This window comes from Trachurus trachurus, assembly GCF_905171665.1.
Source record: "Trachurus trachurus genome assembly, chromosome: 24".
NCBI lineage: Eukaryota > Metazoa > Chordata > Actinopteri > Carangiformes > Carangidae > Trachurus > Trachurus trachurus.
Genome location: NC_139910.1, coordinates 6,719,476 through 6,741,347, shown reverse-complemented (window position 1 = coordinate 6,741,347; position 21,872 = coordinate 6,719,476). Strand labels below are relative to the sequence as shown.

Sequence of the window (21,872 nt, the reverse complement as noted above, 5' to 3'; positions counted from 1 at the left end):
CAGAACGGCTGGTTTCAGTGCCTGTCCCTTTAAATGCAAATGAGCCACTGCTTGCCCCGCCCCTTTACTGGTACCAGCTCGTAAAACCACATGGATTTCAACCTAGAGAGCCTGAAAATTACAGAGTTTTTTTTTGTCAATTCTCACATTTTTGGGGTCCGGAAGGCAAGACAAACACCTAAATATATGTTAAAGAGCCTTCAAAAAGTGATATTTCCATAAAATGTCCCCTTTAATGTTGTTATTGATGATGATTTGTTCTGTATTGACGCTCTCCTTGTCCTCTCTCTTGCAGTCGGAGGCCAACGGGCTCCTCCCTGCACCTGGGATGGTGCCGTGTGACAGAGTGGCCGTGGAGCCATAACCCCCCCTCCACCCCCCACCCCCCCACCCCCACCGCAGCTCCATCACCACCACCCTGACTCTGAAGCTGTTCGGCCACCACTGATCTCGCCTGCCTCACCCTCCTCCCCCCTCCCCCGTCCCTCCCACCGTCCCGCACCCACCGACCTTCTTCCTCCCTCTGTTTCTCTGAAGCTTTGCTCTGAGCCCAGGACAAGGCCACCACAGCCACCACATGACTCGCCCACTGGAGCCCTAGATCAAGTAAGTACAGCGCCGCATGTCAATCCAGAGTGCACGCTGCGGCACGTCTCAGCTTTAAAGGGATAGTTCAACATATCAACACCATAATCCCTATAGCAGTAGGTTCATTTACCTTTAATTATCGGTGCATGTTGTTTTGAGATCGGCGGGGCAGAAACGTGAGCTGCTCAGTGAACACGATGGAGTTGAACGGTACAGGTCGCCTGTCCCTCATGAAACTCATCAGATACACAATCCAACAACTCCACAACACTCAGGTGGACAAGTTGTGACCTGCACATTCACCACGCTATGAGATAATCATGTAACATTATGAGACAGAGTTGTTTTTTTGTTGTAATTGTTAGGATCCCCATTAACCGCTAGTCTTCCTGGGGGTCCACATTTAAGACCAGCACATTTAAACATACATCTACAATCACAACACGAAAAAGACAAGACGAGTCAACAAAAACTTACATTAAATCTGCACAATCGGATTGTCATCTACATCAAAGAACGTATGTAAGATACTCCAATTTGCCGAGTTGTTTTCTAGGCAAATACAGCAGGAACTACATCCCAGACACGGCTGCTGGCTGGGCGGAGGGATTTCAAAAGTGCAAGTAGTTCTGAGTATTATACATGATTATCTCATAGCGTGGTGAATGTGCAGGTCACAACTTGTCCACCAGAGTGTTTTGGAGTTGTTGGATTGTGTATTTGATGAGTTTGATGAGGGACAGGGGGCCTGTACCGTTCACCTCCATTGTGTTCACTGAGCAGCTCACGTCTCTGCCCCGCCGATCTCAAAACAACATGCACCGATAATTAAAGGTAATGAACCTACTGCTACGACTATAGGGATTATGGTGAGAGGAGGATTTGCCAAAAATGTTAAACTATCCCTTTAACCCCACAGGTGAATACAGTGCTGCAGCATTGATTCCCACTGAATACCACCACACATACTCTTCTCCATCTTCATTTATTTACATTATTGACTGGAAAGTGCATGTTTTATTTATTGTTTTAGTGTAAATTGAGCCTCTAACTAAAGCCTGAGGTCGTGTTTGTAGCAGAGAGGTCAGAGGTCAATATTCAATATTCAGACAAGTAGCAGGAGCTGGTTAACTTGTTGAACGAGCTGTGGACTTGGTGTTGTTGTGCACACGTGCGCGTACACGTGTGTCTGTGTGGCTGTAACTTAACAGTTGTTTCCATTAAATGTAATTTACTTTGTCAATTGTATTTTCAGTCAGTCATCTAGTCTAGGAACGATGTGCTGGTGAGAGGAGAAGTAAAGTTATTATCAGATCGATCGACTCTGGTTGCCAGTAGCGACCTCAGGACTGCAGTTGCATCCACAGTCTCTATTATCTTTTTTTTCTTTGTTTTGTTTCATGTAAGTTTCCTCGTTTATTTTATTCATTTTGCCTTCATTCTTTTGCAAACATTTCCACAGAAACTAATCCAACATGTGGTGTCGTGAGAGCGATGCAGATAAATAAAGTAGAATTTAAAACAGAAGAAGGCAGTCTACAGAAAATAGTAGAGATGTTCTTTAAAGGCTGTAAACACATTGTACATTTTATTATTTATCTTGAAGAACAGGTTCATGTTTTTTATTAATTTCCAGAGAAAATTATCACACCTCAAAAAATAATACAGGTGCAAAACAGCTATCACAGTGAGGCTTGTCTTCAGTAAGGTAAACATGACAGGGCAGTAGCATGCGATATTTGGCACAGTCCAAAACACAAGTCGTCCTCAAATGTCAGCGAAGGTCCAAAAGTTATCTCAGTTATCCCGAAGAGAAAATAACTTAAATAAAGCAAAACAAACAAACAAATATACTAAACACAAAGCAATACTCAGTTGTAGATGGTTGACATATAAGGAGAGCATGCCTCCAATGCTTCCTCCCCTCTAAGAACACCATACAAGATCTCCACATACTATCAAAGATGGGATATTTACCCTTTTTCCAGATGCCAACGCTGGGTTCAGTGGTGGATTTCCAAGATTTGGTTATGGTATGTTTAGCTTGTAACATGCAAAAAGTAATCATACACTTGTTTGCCTTGCTACGGTTATGATCAAACTATAAATTTGAGTTATTTTCATGATCAAATCCCTGTGGAAAGGAGGCCCGAGTTAAAAAAGAAAATCTTCCCTGTCTCTCCGTCGATTTCATTTCAAAGAGACCAGTTAGTTCAGGCTAAAATAATAGTTTAGAGAGAAGGACCAGAAAGATAATACCTCTCTTTCTCTCTCTCTCTCGGGGCCCGTTTTTTTTCTTTTTCTTGCATTAATCTCCTGTGCCGTGCGCTTTGAGAGACTTGTGGGGGCCCTCAGACCCCGGCCGGCTGCACGGCTCTGAACATCCCAGCATGTCTAACTAGGCCTCCCATAGCGCTGCACGAGTTGAAACGAGGACACGACGCACACACCCACACACCCACACACACACTCACACTCCAAAATTACACCACCAGCGTTACACCGAGAACCCGCCGAGTTCAACAAACGATGAATATTCACGTGGAAATGAATCGGTCGTCTGCCAGAAGAGAAGAAGTGTTGGTTGGAGGTTGGAAGAAATGTAGGTGAGCGGCCGGTGACGCACACGGACGGATACACTGCTGATAACGAAGCAGTTATAAACATAATAAGTCAGATTAGGATTTTAAATTCCTTTGTTCCTCCTTTACTGCTTTACAGTGCAGTTATTTACATTGAGGTCATGCAGGTTGTGTGGTTCGTCCCTATGCATTCATCCAACACCAGGTCTCAGTTTTCTGCTCCCATTGTCACACGGAGGAGAAACGTGACCAGAGGCGTCCGTCTGCACCGAGGCCAGACCGCGGCTTCACACACACACACACACACACACACACACACACACACACACACATATGTATATATATATATGTTCTATACAGCGAGCGAGCGAGGAGTCGGGGTGGGCGAAGCGTCTCCGTGGAATTGTGTGCGTTCCAAGGTTATGTCTCCCTCTTGGTAAACATCCTGGATCTGGGTCCACACACAGATGGTGAGGGAACAATGGGCTGGGATTTACCAGTGGGACTCTTAAAGGACCACGGCAGGGCCCAGAGTCGCTGGGATGGCGGAGGTTTTCTCTAAAAGTGGAGCTGGAGAAATAACACATTAATGCAAATTTCTTAAAACGGGAGCTCTGACACTTGATTAAAGGGATAGTTCAACATTTTGGCAAATTGGCCCATTGCCATAATCGCTATAGTCATAGCAGTAGGTTCGTTACCTTTAATTGTCGGTGTAAGCTATTTTTAGAACGGAGGAGCGGAGCGGCAGGCTGTTCAGAGCTACACTATGGAGGCTAATGGAATTTCTTGGTTTCCCTCATCAAACTCATCAAATACAAAATCCCAAAACTCCAAAACGCTTTCGTGGACAAGTTGTGACCTGAACATTCACCACGCTATGAGATAATAACGGAACGTTACGAAACGGAGCCGTTTTCAAGGTAAACACATGGTAAATACAGAGTCTGCTTGCTGAAAAACTGTCCCTGAACGCAACGCGCATCAGCGGTTTTGCATGAATTTACCTCTAAAACAGCTCCGTCTCGTAATGTTCCATTATTATATCATAGCGTGGTGAATGTGCAGCTCACAACTTGTCCACGACAGCCTTTTGGAGTTGTTGGGTTGTGTATTTGATGAGTTTGATGAGGAAAACCAAGAAATTCCCTTAGCCTCCATAGCATAGCCCTGAGCAACCTGCCGCTCCGCTCCTCCGTTCTAAAAATAGCTTACACCGACAATTAAAGGTAACGAACCTACTGCTATGACTATAGGGATTATGGCAATGGGCCAATTCGCCAAAATGTTGAACTATCCCTTTAATGTACAGTATCTTCTGTCACATTGACCTTTGATCCGACCCGTGGTGTGAGGAGTACGTCGAGGCTTTGTTAAACACTTGGAAGAAAATACCTCTTTAAGTAGATTTTACACAAACAAAATATGTAGCATTGATTTGTGATTAATTGTGGTTTAACTATGGATGCTCAGGGAGTTAATTATTCAAAATTCAAGATTCAAGAACTTTATTTCGCCATTTTGTGTATCAGACAAGCTGGGTACGATATGAATTATTGTGCAGAGTCGGACTGAGTTAAAAAGTTTAAAAATAATTATTAAAAGACTAAGACAAGGCAAAAAAGATAAAGAAAACATCAATAAATAGTATAGATACATGGCATTGAAGAATAAAACACAGATTAAGCTGCGAAAATATATTATATACACAGAAATTTAAATATGTATGCAGGGTCAACTAAAGTCCAAAAGTGATGTCTGTAGTGTAACAGTTGTATTTATGACTGAATATTTTATTTGACAGCTTAAATCTGAGGTCGGTATCGGTTGCTGACTGAGCCGATGGTCCACCCATAACGGTCTTGTAATATTTATATATCACTAGTGCAGATAATCCACACCGAACCGTTCCCACCGCTGCAGCTTCACATTAAAAACATGGATCAAGTTGACTCTTATTATGAAACAGTCACAGATCAGTTTTTAAATACCACAATGTAGCAGGAAACCAGATCACTGTTGCTAATGTCTTCGTTAAAATGACTTTGACTTTGGTTTTTTGCTCTCAAAAACAACATTTGCTGTCACCTCCAGCTGGGACGTCTTCTCAAATCTTCCAGTTTGCCGCCCATGTTTACATTCCCACCGGTGTCCCTGTGGTGTTTTCACATTTTCCTTGTGTGGAAATGATTTTTTTAGAGGCTTTACATTTATCTAGTTTTGGTAAAAGTCATGTCTAGAGCTTGATTTGTCTCTTTTTTTCTTTTTTTTCAAAGCAAAACGACAAAAGGCAGTAAAAGGAAACACACGAGCAGCTTCATGTATGTGAATCTTTGCTGTTTTTTACTCACATCAATGGTGGTAAAATTCAATATATATATAAAATGTCCTGGATTGCTGGCCAGTGGAAATAATTGACAATTCAAGATCACACCTTGGAAACAAATTGGATTTTCTAACTTTTCACAACACATTATCTTGTAACCATGACAGTGAGTCTTCAGGAATTTCATGTGCAGTGAAAGTTGTTGAAAGCACTTTTCACCTTTAGTCTGTTGCCTTGTTGTGGCCTGCAGACTTTTCCGGTCAGTCTGCTCCGACTGGATTCACTCCAAACGACCTCTCCGACTCTTTCTGAGTGAGTCAGGTGCAGAGCAAATAGAGAGCGACTGACACCAGGGGGATAATAAGCTTTATTATCTCAACTATGAATGAGATGAATCAGACAAAGGCGGCGACAGTCAACATAAATTAAGCTCTTTCAAAGAACTTCTTAGTGGATTTTTTTTAGTGATTATGAGACTTAGATTGGTTTTGCAATAGGTTTCTTTTGTTCTTTTTGGAGCGGCAGCAAGCTGATAGATTAGTGCAGTTCAGCAGATAGACAGGGGCAGGTCATATCGATTCAGAGAAATGGCGTCATCACAAGGCAGCAGAAACTTCTCTCTTTAATGTGGTTTTTATGTAAAAGAGGGAAAAAAAGGGACGTTTTAATCTTTTAAAACCGACACTGCAAAGTTGGAAAACCTCTCCAGTGTCTGTCTTCATGTGCAACATGATTAACTGTTGTTGAGATAAATTAGACATGCAGACAGAAGTCGTTGTTTTGTTTTTTTTTGGGAGGAAAAAGTAACACTGCAACGGCCTCTTCTAAAAAATTAGCTGCGTTTCTGCTTAAAACGAAGCTCAGTGTCGCTACTGATTTACTGAACTGATTTGATTCTGATTCACAAGGTCCCGATTCGATTCGATATTGATTCATTTAGAGATTTTTCAGTTTTGATACTAATTTTCTACTAATTTTTCACAAAACTAATGTTGCAAATTGTACAAAGATGAAAAAGTCTAACTAACCTAGTGGAAGAATAAAAATATTCATGTTTACATTAGACTGACTGAGAAGCATTTACATCAATGCACATTTATTCAACATGAGTCAACAGTGCAACAGTGCAATTGTATACATTAAAAGATTGGTCTTAGGACTTTATGAGTCGATATCGGATCTTTCAAATGGAGATCGATAAGAATCGGGAAATACATTTTTTAAACCCAGCCCAGCCCTGGTCAACATGTCGCTGCATGTTTTTAAACGGAAGATTCTTCGCTTTTGTTGCGATTACTTGGTTGAAAAAGTTTGAGCTGGGTGACACAGTTAGGTGGACAGATGCCTAACCCTGTTTTTATTGGTCGGTTTGTTTACTAATTGAATTAGGAGCTGAGACTGACCCTGAACCTGAACCTGGACCTGACCTTCTATGGAGGAAATCTGGTTCTGTCCTTTACAGCAGCACAGTGAATCTCCACTGTGGTGAAGCTGCACCCAGTGACAACAACAATAATATTAATAATAGTAATAATAATAATAGTAATGATAATAATTCATACAAAGTCTCATATTTCCAGGCAGCACCTGTGAGCGTGGCTGCAGGAGGTGGAGGGTGTGGGGGTCAGGCGGTGGGACGGTGGCGGTGGGTCGTCCTGTTTGACAAGAGGCTGTATGTATGTATGTATGTATACGTACGTTCTCTGGTCATGTCCTATATTCACGAGGGTGGGCCTTAGCAACAGTGACTGAGCAGCTTCTCATGGGCCGTACCAAGTCAGCGAAGCAGAGAGGGGTGGCCACGTTTCTGTGTGTGATGTGTGGTGTGTGTGTACAGGAGCTCATGTAGGAAAATAAGAGTCGCTGCATTGTTTTGTTTTTTGTTTTTGTTCTTTTGTTCCAATATCAAAGTCTCTTCATCGTCATTTAATCAGGAAGAAGTGTGGCAGTAAACAGATGAGGAGGACTGAGCTGTGTCTTCTCTCTGAACTAGATCATATTCAATAAACCATGAAGAGCAAAGATACAGGCTGAGAAAAACATAGAGACTTAGAAATTTGTATAAGTGTTGATTAAAGTTATTCAACGAATCCCACATCTGTACATCACCTCTGCTGATGTGAAGCTGCTAAATTAGATTAACAGTCAAAGTTCAGCAGTCAAGTCAACTAAGACTGAAACTAAGGACTATGTTACAATCCTTATCCTAATAAGTTTTGTTCTCAAAAATGACTGTTCCAGTTTCTTGTTTTTGTCTGACTTGTGGTTTAAAACCATATTTATTCAGTTTATGACACAAAACCTTCACATGAAGGAATCTGGAACCAGCACATATTTGATTCAATTTTCAGTGGATTGACTATTGTTCAACTGTGGATCAGTGTTTATTTCTGTGCATATTTGTTTACTTATCTTAATTAATCCATTCTTTAATGCCTAAATAATAGTAATAATACACACTCTAATGGAACTGAATAGTCTGATTTATGCTTGAATGAAAACTCTGAAAGCTGCGATGTTCACACCTGTCACAAAAAGGCCACATGACTTCATTTACCTGCGTTATTTGTCCATCTCTTTAGTCTATGGAGCTTCTTCTCAGTGTGATGAACTCCTCCAACAGCCTGGACCTCGTCACCGTGACGCAGTATTAACAGGAAACATATACAGCTCATACTGTATATTTATGAGCTCTTCTTCTTAAATACTATATGTGTTCTTATCTCCGGTGGATTTGTGGTGTAAAAACACGCCGCTGTAGATTCTTTAAAAGCAGCCGATGCAATAAAACAGGATGTGGTGAAAGGTTGTGTACACATTAGGAATAATGAATATGTGTTAGTCTTTCTCTCTCCCTCCTCCCTCCGTCTCTCCCTCCGTCTCTCCTGCTCATCTACATTCTTCACTCCCCACTCTCTCTCTACCTGGTGGTCTCTTCCTCACCCACCCACCCCCTTTTTTTTCTGCAAGCCATACATTGCTGCCGTTAAGTGTGTGAAGTGATCAGTAGAGCTTGCGAAATGAGAAACCAAAAAAGCAGCAACAGCAAGAGGAGGAGGAGTGGAGCGCTGCTGCTTTGAGAAGAGGAGGAGGAGGGAAAAAAACAACAAGAAAGAAAAAGAAAAAGAGACAATTTGTAAAGACACGGAGACGTCAGGCGGTTGTAATGGAGAAGCTTTGGACTCTATTTCTCACAGAGGTTTTTCTGCTGCGCTGCTGCTGCTGCTTCTTCTTCTTCCTCTTTGGCGACTGAAGGCTTGACCCCTCTATACGTCACAGAGAGAGAGAGAGAGAGAGAGGGAGGAGGAGGAGGAGGAGGAAGGGGGGTGGAGGTCAGGAGGTGCAGAAGGAGGCTGACCTGGTCTACAGGTGTGGATGGATTAGACTTAGCATTTGTTTTTCTTCCGTGCATTTTTTTTTTTTTTTTTTACTTGGCACCCCTCCCTTCGTCTTTTTTCTTTTCTGTTTACTGTGAAGCTGGTATGTGTGTGTGTAGTGTGTGTAGTGTGTGTATGTGTGTGTGTGTGTGTGGAAGTGTGACTGAGGCTCTGTTCCCACTGCAGCTGTGACACTTCTTCTAATTACGCCTGTTTCAGTCACATGTAAAGCAGCTCGGGTGTTAGAGTAAGCTGCTGTCGTCGGCCGTGAAGCGCCGCACAGTTAATGTACGCCACCTTTCTCCTGCTTTTTTATTTTTTTAAAGTCATGCAGAAGGATCAGATGAGGACACTGGAGAATGATTGATTAATATTAAGCTTCATGCCTTCACATCACATCGCTACCTGGCTGGATGCTGGATGCTTTATGTGCACGCCTGCTGCTCTGCTGTCTCTGTGTGTGCTGCTGTTGTTTGGTAGAGCTGGATGTGTTTGAATGAGGATTGAGATCACGCATCCAGGGTTCAGCACTGATTTAGGCTCCTGAGTTGTAAGATGAGATAAAACTTTATTCATCCCTCAACTGGGAAGTTTTACAAGCGCAGAAGCAAAGAAACTATCAGGGATAAATAATGTGTATGGAATAAGGCTGCACAATTAATTAATTGCAAGTCCAGTATCAGAATTGCAAGAGCTGCAGGATGTTTGATAAAGGTAAATGTGTCACAACAGACCAATACATTTAGTTTAGTTTTATTTATTTGCACCATGAAAATGTAGATGTAAATGTACTTTATTTCTACAGCCCTTTAAAACAAACCTTTCGGTGTACCAAAGTGCTTTACAGTGGGTCACAAAATCAAGGGAAATTACAAAAACAGAAATGAAACAAGAATAGTAAGTGCGGGAGAGGTTAAAATACAAAATACCTCCCTGAAAAATATGCAAAGAGTGCCCAACAAGTGTCCTATTTAGGGATGTCCCCGATCTGGGACATTTTCAAAGGATCGGTTTCAGGTGGAAAAGATCCGGATCACTAATGTATCAAAAATGTAACGTTACGTTGTCCATGCGTCCATGTTGTAAACACCTAAAGAAATATAGAGTTGACTAGTGCTAGTGACGTCGTTAAGGCTCTATGGAGCATATTCAATGTCAATAGGTAGGAGACTTCTGGTACTGTATATGTCGATGAGTGGGCGTACCGTTCAGGCCGTGAGCTGGTCGCTGGTTGGCTAGGAAAGCGCACTTTCTCCTTAAGGGACAACTTGGATGTGTTCTTTCTTTCTTTTTTTGTTACTGCATCGCCATCGGGACTCGGTATCGGCAGATACTCAAAATCATATGACTCGGATTTGGACTCCCTTAACATCCCTAGCCTTAACATCCCTAGCCTTAACATCCCTAGCCTTATTATAACAAAAAGAGTCAAAATAAATGAGACGCTAAGTGAAAATGAAGTGTAAAAATGATTTTTGGCTGATACTGCAGTCACAATATGATGTTTTCTCGCACCTGGTGCAGCCCTAGTGAGGAGTAGAGAAAGAAAACAGAGTCATTTTGTACCTGATAAACACAAAACTTAAACAAAAGTGCAACACTGTGATTGTGATCAAATGTGAAAAGCTCTTGTGGATGAAGATTAATTTTGCATATAGTGGTGTAATAATATTGTACAACAGTATAAAAGAGGAACTGTGACATAATCAGCTTTTAGAATAAAAATAACAGTGACATTGTTGTTGCCCTTCAGAGGAGGAGCAGCAGTAGTAGTAGTAGAAGTAGCAGTAGTAGTGTTTGTTGTTGTTGTAGTAGTGGAGAAGTGTTTTGGCAGTGAGGACGTGTGGACTCGGGCCCAGCGCTGCACCGACCTGTTTCTGTTTGTATATGAGCTGATGAAGTAATTGATTGTTAATGCACATGTGAAAGTTCACACTTGTGTGTGTGAGAGAGATAATTATTTACTAGTAACAGTGTATCGAACATTTAAACACACATTACACATTACAAGCGTAACAATGGCGGCTTGTTTTATGCGGCTTGGATTTAAAAACGTTTTTGTTGTGCGTTTCTGTAGCGACAGCATCACCTTGCGTGCATTTTTACTTTCTCGTCATCAGGCTGTGCGCTATGGGATGTCCCCTAGATTTAACTTCCCTGGTGCTTGCACAGAAAATTAGAGTTAGATTGATTAACTGTCTTCTGTCGTACTTCCAACTTCGGTTGCTTAAAGGGATAGTTCAACATTTTGGCAAATTGGCCCATTGCCATAATCCCTATAGTCATAGCAGTAGGTTTGTTACCTTTAATTGTTGGTTGCAAGCTGTTTTTAGAACGGCGGAGCAGAGCCGTGAGCTGCTCAGAGCTACACTACGGAGGCTAATGGGATTTCTTGGTCAAATACACAATCCAACAACTCCAAAACGCTCTGGTGGACAAGTTGTGACCTGCACATTCACCACGCTATGAGATAATAACAGAACGTTACCATACAGAGTTGTTTTCTAGGTAAATACAGAGACTGCTTGATGAAAAACAGAATTATTTACTAGTAACAGTATATTGTACATTTAAAAGACAAGAAAATCCCTGTTAACAGTCGTAGTGCAGCAGGTGCTCAGTGCAGGATGATGATGATAGACGATGGATGTTTGAGTTTTCATCATCTCAGTCAAGAACCAAACATCTGTGAAGCTCCTGCTCAGTCTGTTTGTGTGTTTGTCTGTTTGTTTTTGTCGGTGCGTTTCGGTGACGTTTCACACATTACAAGCCTCATTTGCGTCCGTCCTCCTCAGCATCGGCATCGGCGGCGTTTATTTCCACCAGAAGTGCGTTTAGGAAGTCTGGTTGTGCTCTTGATAGTATCAACAGTGGCACATCAACATTAACTTACCTCAGCAAATTAATGGAGCAGAACAGAGCGAGCAACAACAAGCTTCTCTCAGTCTGACAGCGTGGTTTGATAGAGAAGAGACGGAGCTGGAAGCACAAATACATTACGCTGTAATATTAATATGACTTGTTTTTGTTTTTATCTGCTCTGTGTCACACTGAGTAACGTCAGCCCGGTCATCTGACATTTCATTCCTCTGAACACATGACGACAGACGGGTTACAGTACATTTATAACGCTAATAAGTGTTAAGTGTAACTTTTAAACCTGAATGAACATTTGAAATTGAAACTGTACCTTTAACGTAGTCTCAGCTTTCAGGCAGAAAATCTACTGTCCGGTGTTGGTTATATAGAGACTGATGGTAGAGGTTAAAACAATAAGCAGCTGCTGGATTTCAGAGTCGTAGCTGTGTTAATGAAATGGTTTTATTTCATTTTAAGTGTTTAAAGAAATTAAACACACTGTGGATGCTGAGGGGACAGAGACACAAAGGAGGCAACATAAGTGGATATACAGTATAAGTTTTATTCTCTGAAATACAATAGAGAATAGAAAAACTGCATCACCATAGTTACGATGGATCGATTTTAATCAATATTTTTTCCATAATAAACAGAGCAGGATTCCCTCAGTAAGTAGATTCATACATTCAACTCACACACTGTAGATAAAACAGTCTGTGAAGTGTCTCTGAGTTTAACATTACCACATTATTGGAGCTGCAGTGATTTTATTTTTATTTTTTAATGGCAGGACATTAATCAAATTACATTGATAAAGTGATTTATCATTTTTATTGATGAATTATGAAGCAAAACTGATTCTTTTCTGAAATGATTGGATTAAATGCTTTTTATCTGTCATATATGATGATAACCTGAATGTCATCCACTGAAGTATTTATAAACACAGTTTAAACTTTGATTTTTTTTTTTAAATAACTTTCTGTGAACAATAGGCAAGGCATCTTTATTTATATAGCGCATTTCATAGGCAACTCAATGTGCTTTACATAAAGACAAAACATTTAAAAAGAACAGTGTAAAACAAACAATTAAACTAGTTAAAGCAAGAGCAAAGAAGAATAAATCAAGTAGAAGAAAAGAAAATGGATAAAGTTTAAAGTTCTTAAAAAGAGAGAATAGATCTAGACTTTTTTAGAGGTTTATGTTTCGGCTGTGTGTGTTGCAGCAGCAGCAGCGGTGGTGGTGTGTGTGTTTGAACGTGACTGATAAGTGGCCTCATGTTTGGCCTTTGGGGAACCGGCCGACTGTTTACACGGCGACTATCTGGGTTCAAGTGCCTGTCTCCATCTGCATCCATGTAGCAATAGACATGAGCAGCGACGGTTCACCGAGGTCGTCCTCATCATGTATGTTGTTGTGATGTGTGGAGGCTCAGCTTGGCGTGTCGTACCTTTAATCATTAACACTCAGCCGGTGGGAGGAGGAACTGCTGCTGCTGCTGCTGCTGCTGCTGCTGCTGCTCATGAGCCATGCTTACAATGGTGGGGAAACAGGAAGGACCAGAAACATGATGACGGCTTGTTGTGTTCAAGTTCGTCCAGCAAACGCACCTCTATAAGGAAAATGAATTGTTTTCACCATATATGCACAGACAGATGCATGTATAAAATCCTCTATGTGAGGGTCACACATTGTCGGTAATGTACAGATGTCAGCAAAGGTCATGACAGGAAGGTCGTTGTTCTTTACAGCTGCTGTTTTTTGTCAGTTTTTGTAGCAAAAATGACAAAAAGATGTAAAGTTTGAGTTTGTCAGATGTTCATATTTGCAGGTGTGTGAGATTTAAAGTGGATAATTTTATTAGGATTAGTTGGACAACATGCATGAAGAGAGACATGATGTTGGTGACAGATGATAACGAGCTCTAATCGAATTATTGTGTTTTTGCAGCTCCGATTTAATGAGAATGTTTCTTATTATGACTTAATATCTACACTTGGTTGAAGCTGCAGCTGATTAAAACATCTCACACAGCACACACACACACACACACATACATAGTCGTGCATAATCTTTCTAACTTGTCCGTTTTTAAAAATGTTTTATATCCCGGAGAATTAATTTATAGGTCAGGTCTCTCAGAAATCTGAATTTCTTCATCATACTTCTCCGCCTCCCTCTGTTATTCATATTTATACTGAACTCAGCGGTTCAGAAAACTATGCTAATTTGTATTTTCATTGAGTGCTAATGTGCAGTGGTCTCATTTCTCACTGTGTCAGATGGAAGTGCTGCGTGTTAGCAACACAAAGAGGGCCAAGGAGGACAGGGGTGATGTGGGGTGAAATGTAAACAAGGCCCAGTCAGGAAGGATCAGCTCCAGCTCCTGCAGCACAACACTGTAACAATGGCGGCTTGTTTTATGCGGCTTGGATTTAAAAATGTTTTTGTTGTGCGTTTCTGTAGCGACAGCATCACCTTGCGTGCATTTTTACTTCCTCGTCGTCAGGCTGTGCGCTATGGGATGTCCCCTAGATTTAACTTCCATGTTGCTTCCGCAGAAAATTAGAGGTAGATTGATTAACTGTGTTCTGTCGTACTTCCAGCTTTGGTTGCTTAAAGGGATAGTTCAACATTTTGGCAAATTGGCCCATTGCCATAATCCCTATAGTCATAGCAGTAGGTTCGTTACCTTTAATTGTCGGTTGCAAGCTGTTTTTAGAACGGCGGAGCAGAGCCACGAGCTGCTCAGAGCTTCTTGGTTTCCCTCATCAAACTCATCAAATACACAATCCAACAACTCCACAACGCTCTGGTGGACAAGTTGTGACCTGCACATTCACCACGCTATGAGATAATAACACAACGTTACCAGACAGAGTTGTTTTAGAGGTAAATACAGAGACTGCTTGCTGAAAAACTGTCCCTGAAGGCAACACGCATCAGCGGTTTTGCATGAATTTCCCTCTAAAACAATGTGAGGTTGTTCTTTAGCTGATTGATCCTTCCCGTTGTTTTCTGCTGCTTATCTTATGTTGTGTTAAATGCTCCTTTATTGATATTTTAAGGATTTATTGTTACCTAGAGGTGCAAAGGAGTGATAAGAAATGTGATAAATGCATGAACTATTTGAGTCCGTATCATCCTTTCTGATATCTCTCTCACACTTAAGCTGGTACGACTCTGTGACAGGTATTAAATGTTGCATCAAAAAGCTCTTGAGTTTAACCTTTATGAAATATATTCACTGCTTCAGGACAGACATATATTTATATTCATATATTTGTTTTATTCTGCGGTTTTCAGTGTTTATTAACAGAGCTTTAACTTCAATATTTGGCTTAATGGATTGTGCAGGTTTAACTCAAACCGTCTTCGAGTGCTCCATCAAATGTTGCGGCGTTTCCTGTTCCCATGGTTACCCCAGCCCCCTGAAGCTGCAGGAGTGTGAGTGAGTGAGTTAGTGAGTGAGTGAGCAAGTGAATGAGAAATGCAGACGGTGTAGAGACTTTGCAGATGAACAACAGGCACGAGTCCATAAAGACAGACGGATGAGAAAAAAAAAGTCGAGAGACGTACGAGACAAACATATGAGCAGGGAGGATTTTCAGCGTGATGCAGCAAATAACGGCACCAGAACATTAAAAACAACTCTAATGTCACAGAACTGAGCATCGCTTTTAGCCATGTCCTCGTCCAAATACCACCTAGAATTTAAATATCACATACATATAAACATATTTAAATACATATTCTATCTAACTAGTGCTACTCCTTCAGGGGATTGAATATAAGTTAGCTTCATTGGCATTGGTTGATTTGAAGTCAGTATTTCTATTTATTTATTTCTGTAGCTGCTTGTTTTGCACAACTTTGTTACTATAAAGAATAGGCTATATGAAATATAAGAAAATGTCCATTGCATCTACACTCAAAGCTGAGTTTGCATATTTGTTAGTCATTTTTAATTCTTTGAGCAGCCTTGAATAAGTATTTCTGTGAGTTAATTACTCTGTCAGAGTTAAAAATGTATATATCATGTCATTAGATTTGTATTATTATTATTCCTTCATTTAATCAATGGTGCAATAATGTCAGAATCTAATATTTACTGTCAAACATTTGCTAAAGCCCAACTTAATGTCATTAAATGTCATGTTTTATTCTATTTTCTGTCTCTAATGACAAATTAAAGCAGCAACTTCTCACAATTAAGTGTTGAATTATTGGCCTGAAAACTGAAGTTCAATGATAAATGGAGAAAAGCTGCTTGAAATTGATTCCTAATGATCCACCTATCATGACATGTTACATATATTTTGTCGTTTTTTAAACTCATTTTTGTGGATGCTTGTGTTTACAGTGTTGTGGATCATATGGAAGTATTCTTGCATGTTCCATGTTAACAGCATTATCCCTGTTTTCATCCCGCTGTGCTAAAAACATACTGAACTGTGACTGAGGTTCATTTGAGCTGTGCATTTATAAAAATGCAAATACGATCAGTGTACGGCGGCAGGAACAGCTGTTACATAACGGATGATTGTTTCTGCTGTTTTCATCAGATGTACTCTGGATTCTCTTGATTTTTCTTACTTGAAATAACCAGAAATGCAGAAGATCTGAGCTCTTAGTATCAACATTGTGGTGACGGCTGCGACACGTCCAACAACCACAAGTCTGTTTTTGAAAAGAACTAAGAAACGGCTCGTTCCGGCTCATTTAGAAAAAAAGGGAAAAGTAAAAATAAAAGATCACAATGAGTGGTTGAGCTTGTGGCATTTCCAATAATAGTTGCACTTATGTTGTTACTGACCTTTCTCTTTACCTTGTGCGCCTCCTCCTCTGCAGGTCAGTTGAAGCTGAAAATGAGTGCAGTAGGGGAAAGCCCCCTGGACCCTGCCACGCCGGAGTCACGCAAGAGGAAGGGCTCGCCATGCGACACATCGGGGCAAAGGTAAAGAACCGGCTGCTGCTTTCTTGTTTGGTCAGTGACACTGAAGATACGGCAGGAATTAAAGTGTTGGTGAAAACACTCTGCAGGCTGAAGGGGTCAGGAGGCCCCGGGGTCACAGTCTGAGTTTGAAGTTCCTGTTAACATTTCTTGTTGGGAAGTGAGACAGAAAAATTACCAAAAAACAGAGAGGAAATGATTAAAAGGAGCTGGAATTGAGTAAAAAGAGGCTTAAAGTGACAAAAAAGATAAATGAAAATGGCCAAAAAGAGCTAAATGTGACGGAAAATAACCAGTCAGGCAGGAAGTTACCTAAAACAGACAGAGAACGACTCAAAAGAGACAGGAAATTTCAAAAAAGAGACAGAAAATGGCCTAAAACAGAAAAGAAATGACCAGAAGGAGACAGAAAAATAACCAGAAAGACCAAAAGACACCTGAATTACCCATAAAGAGACAGGAAATGACCAAAAAGAGACAGGGAGTGATGACAAAAAGACAGAAAACAGCCTAAAAGAGACAAAAAATGACCTAAAACTGAAAAAAAAAATCACCATAAAGAGACAGAAAAACAACCATAAAATGACAGAAAGACCAAAAGACACCTGAATTACACATAAAGAGACAGGAAATGACCAAAAAAGAGACAGGGAGTGATGACAAAGAGACAGAAAACAACCTAAAAGAGACAGAAAATGGCCTAAAACAGACAAGAAATGACCAGAAAGAGACAGAAAAACAACCAAAAAATGACAGAAAGACCAAAAGACACCTGAATTACACATAAAGAGACATGAAATGACCAAAAAAGAGACAGGGAGTGATGACAAAGAGACAGAAAACTACCTAAAAGAGACAGAAAATGGCCTAAAACTGAAAAGAAATGACCAGAAAGAGACAGAAAAAACAACCAGAAAGTGACAGAAAGACCAAAAGACACCTGAATTACACATAAAGAGACAGGGAGTGATGACAAAGAGACAGAAAACTACCTAAAAGAGACAGAAAATGGCCTAAAACTGAAAAGAAATTACCAGAAAGAGACAGAAAAAACAACCAGAAAGTGACAGAAAGGCCAAAAGACACCTGAATTACACATAAAGAGACAGGGAGTGATGACAAAGAGACAGAATATGGCCAAAAGAAACATGAAAGAACCAGAAGGGACAAAAAAATCAACTTCTAATGAGTAAAAGTGTTCAGGAATTAAATCGTGCTGTCATAAATTCTTCTTATTTCATGAAAATGTTGAAAAGTAAATCCATAATGTGTGTGTTTTAAATTGAAGTTCATATTGAGTTCATATTGAAACCTGCTCAGTGGCTTGTGTCTCTTTGTCGTGGACATGTGACTTGTACATGACGGAGCTTCATCAGACGCGTCCTGTCTGTTCTTTATGAAGCAGATAATACGGCGCCTTGGCCTCGGGGGACGAGCGCTGACACATTATTGAACGAAACACTGTAATTGAAATCACCTTGATGTCAAACAATGTACAACAATGTAGTGTTTCCACCCCTCGTCTGACGGCTGTAATATGTACATGTCACAGGGGAATAATGAGAAAATGACTGATGTGCGTGTACAAATGTATGATAAACATGCACTTTAGATAAAGATCGATGTTTGAAGCTCTAAGTGGGCCGCTCCACCGTCGACATCTCGGCAGTGCCTGATCCAGCTAATCCAAAAATGTGGAGCTGAGGTTTTGTTTCACACCTTCAATAATGCAAAACCACCACAAATAGACAGAAAGTGACCAAAAAAAGGACAAAATTTACCAAAAAATGACAAAAAATACACAGGGTATGACCACACAGAGACAGAAAACGACAATAAAACAACGACAAATAGAAATGAAAGTACCCCAATGAGCCAGAATCAACCAATAAATAGACAAAAATTTACCCAAAAAAACTGAAAATGACAAAAAGAGAGACTCGAAATGACGGCGGGAAAAAGCTAAATGTAAAAAAGGAGTGTGCAATGCGAACAATGGTACAAACAGTTTTTGTATCAGATTTTACAGCTTCACAATATGTGAGAAAAACATCATATTGTTTTTATATCTTGTGTTATATCGCACTTAGAAAATATAAAATTCATGTTGTGTTGTGTTGCGTTTGTTTGGCCTTGCACCAAACAAACACGTCCCTTTGGGAATATGACTTGTTCAGTAGCAGAACAAAACATTACATTTACATTACATTTCTGAGTGACAACGCACAACAACAAATTTATTGACACAATTGCACAACACAAAAAATAACTGATTTGAATGTTGCAATTGCAGATAATTGTGCAGCCAAGTGTAAAGTTGCACATTTTTAACATGCAAGTCTATCACTGCTGCAGCCACACTCTAGTGGCCGTTAGAGGAACTGCAGTTTTTGGTATTTTTCAGCCTCAGGAGTTGCTGTTTGGTGTGTTTTTTTTGTTTTTTTTTACCTTTGTCTGGCATATGAGAGTCAAAAGTTTGTGATAACTTGAAGAAGGACCAGAAAATAAAAATAGAAACCAACAAAAACACTAGAAACTACATGTGAGCGCTCTCCTCTCCATCAGACAGTGCGTGAGCTTAGAATTATAGGGTTCTATCTCCGTTTTGGGTAGTTCCGAGATATTGAGCATCAAAGTTCCAACTCGGCTTGTGTTTTGGTTGATAGAACCTTTTTATTTTATGAATAACTAATTAAAAAAATGTTGAAAATTTAAAAATAACACCACACAGGCATTAACAGACCACTAATGGATGATATTATGCAAAAAACTCAATTTTGAAAAAAATGGAGATAGAACCTTTTAATTCTAAGCTCACGTCACCTTAAAGGACAATTCCAGGATAATTCAACTCAGGGCTGTATTTTCCTATCATTTTAGGTCTAAAAGAAGGAATCTGAAGATTTTCAGTTTAATTGCTTGCTTTAATTATTTTCCCACAGACAGCGTCAGGTGGCTACTCAAACATTGCACCGAGAAGTTTGTTTACTTCAAGCAAGCCAAGAGCTGATATTCCTGTGTTTATGACACAAACGGGAGCTTCCGACTGCACGTGAACACACCGAGACTTTGAATTAGATCTAGTTTTACAAACATGTCGGCTTGCTTGAAGTAAATGAACTTCTCGGTGCATGTTTGAGTCGCCATCTGACGCCGTCTGCGGTTTTGAGGGATGTAAACAGCCTAAGCAGCAGAACTTCAATCCACTCCCATTCATCGTTGCCGTGGCGATGCGGGGACAGACACAACTACCGCAAAACAGGAGCAATTAAAGGGCAACTTCGGTTTTTTTCAACCTGGGCCCTGTTTTCCTATGTTTTTCTGTATATGTGAGTGATGGATAACACTTTTATTGAGGTGGCTCCAGTATTGAGCCCGGCAGGCAGCCTGCAGCCCAGCTAACGCTCTTACATGGGGCAAGTGGCTCCCGTCAAAGTTCGCGGTATAAACAGGCATTTTTTTCAAATTGACAGGCTCAGATAGTTACAATGAGTTTCCGACAACATACCAGACCCTGTGGTCGGCACGGCCTCGCTGAAATTGTCTGCCGCTGCGCTGGAATCTTGATTGAAACTCAATGTAGGCTACGGTATGGAAGCTCAGCGGCACTGTTTTCAACTGGTTCAACTCGACCGCAGCAGGAGGGGTGTGTTTGATTTCAGCTCCGGGCCAGACCGCAAGATGCCGTTGATGCGCGGCTTGCTTGTGTGCCTGCGGGGGCGGGGCTCATTGGGGCTCATAGACACCGCTCCGTTCAAACCTGGTGCTGAGTGTAAACACACCCCACCGGCACAGAGCGTAGAGAGAGAAGGAGACGGAGACGGAGAGCTGCAGCTACTGTAGCGAGCCGGGCTCTCCTGTGTTACAAAGGTGGCTGTTTAACCCGGATAGATCTCCATGGTAATTTATTATTTATGTTCAGAGTTCCATCCTAAAATCAGCTGTAAAAACGCGGATGTTACACTATTACAGCTGGCGGCACCTTTACTTTGCAGTGGATGTGGATCAGGACGGGGCGTTGACCGGAGGGAGAGATACGTATCCCTGCGGCCGCCTCAACCCAAATTTTGGCCAGAAAAAACCCTGAATACGTTAATTTCTCCTTTCTAGTATGTTGTCGGACATTCATTGTAACTATCTGAGCCTGTCAGTTTGAAAAAAATGCTCGTTTACGGCGAACTTTGACGGGAGCCACTTGCCCCATGCAAGAGCGTCAGCTGGGCTGCAGGCTGCCTGCCCGGCTCAATACTGGAGCCACCTCGAAAAAAATATTATCCATCACTCACATATACAGAAAAACATATGAAAACAGGGCCCAGGTTGAAAAAAACCGAAGTTGCCCTTTAAACTGAAAATCTTCAGATTCCTTCGTTTAGACCTAAAATGTTAGGAAAATACAAGTTGAATTTGCCCAGAATTGTCCTTTAACCTGATGTCTGAAGGAGCAAAGAAGAGTTTTTTGTCACATTTTGAACTCCATGTCGTCGTGGAGACTGGAGCTCCAGGTTAGAGTTGAAGCTGGGACACGTCGTGTGTGTGTGTGTGTGTGTGTGTGTGTGTGTGTGTGTGTGTGTGTGTGTGTGTGTGTGTGTGTGTGTGTGTGTGTGTGTGTGTGTGTGTGTGTGTGTGTGTGTGTGTGTGTGTGTGTGTGTGTGTGTGTGTGTGTGTCTATAAGGCCCAATAGCTGATGTAAGCTGATGTAATAGCCCAGCTAGTATTTCTACAGCAACTACACACACAGCCACTGACCTGCGCATTCACACAGCAGCGTCCTGCTCTTCCTCCTCCTCTTCCTCCTCCTCCTCCTCCTCCTCTTCCTCCTCACCCCTCTCTCTCTCTCTCCCTCCCTCCCTCCCTCCCTCCCTCGGTCACCACGCCTGTGTGTTCTGGCTGGCCAATGCACTGACCTACTTTTGCTGTTGTCATCTCACACACACACACACACACACACACATATGCACATACTCACACATACTCACACATGCTCACACACACACACTTCTTTTTTCATGTTTACCACATACCTTGCTGTAACTGGTCGGTCTGGAAGTATATTATTGCAACTGGAGAATAAGGATAAACACCAGGCTGCACTCAGACTGAGCAGCAGCAGCAGCAGGAGGCTCCACTTAAACATGTTTTCATTTATCCACTGTTTCACTTTGAAATATAATGAAAACTTT

At 41.1% G+C, this 21,872-nt stretch overlaps 1 protein-coding gene across 2 annotated transcripts in view; it reads left to right on the top strand.

Annotated features, from left to right (window-relative positions):
* The first annotated feature begins 503 nt into the window (after positions 1-503).
* The window catches only part of ncoa1 (nuclear receptor coactivator 1), a 51,318-nt gene continuing 29,949 nt past the window's right edge, over positions 504-21,872 (top strand). For both annotated transcript variants that reach the window (XM_084000682.1, XM_084000681.1), the window contains exons 1-2: positions 504-606; positions 16,587-16,692. In XM_084000682.1, coding sequence (XP_083856808.1) covers positions 16,604-16,692 — 89 coding nt within the window. In that variant the 5' untranslated portion in view covers positions 504-606; positions 16,587-16,603. The remainder of the gene's footprint in view (positions 607-16,586; positions 16,693-21,872) is intronic.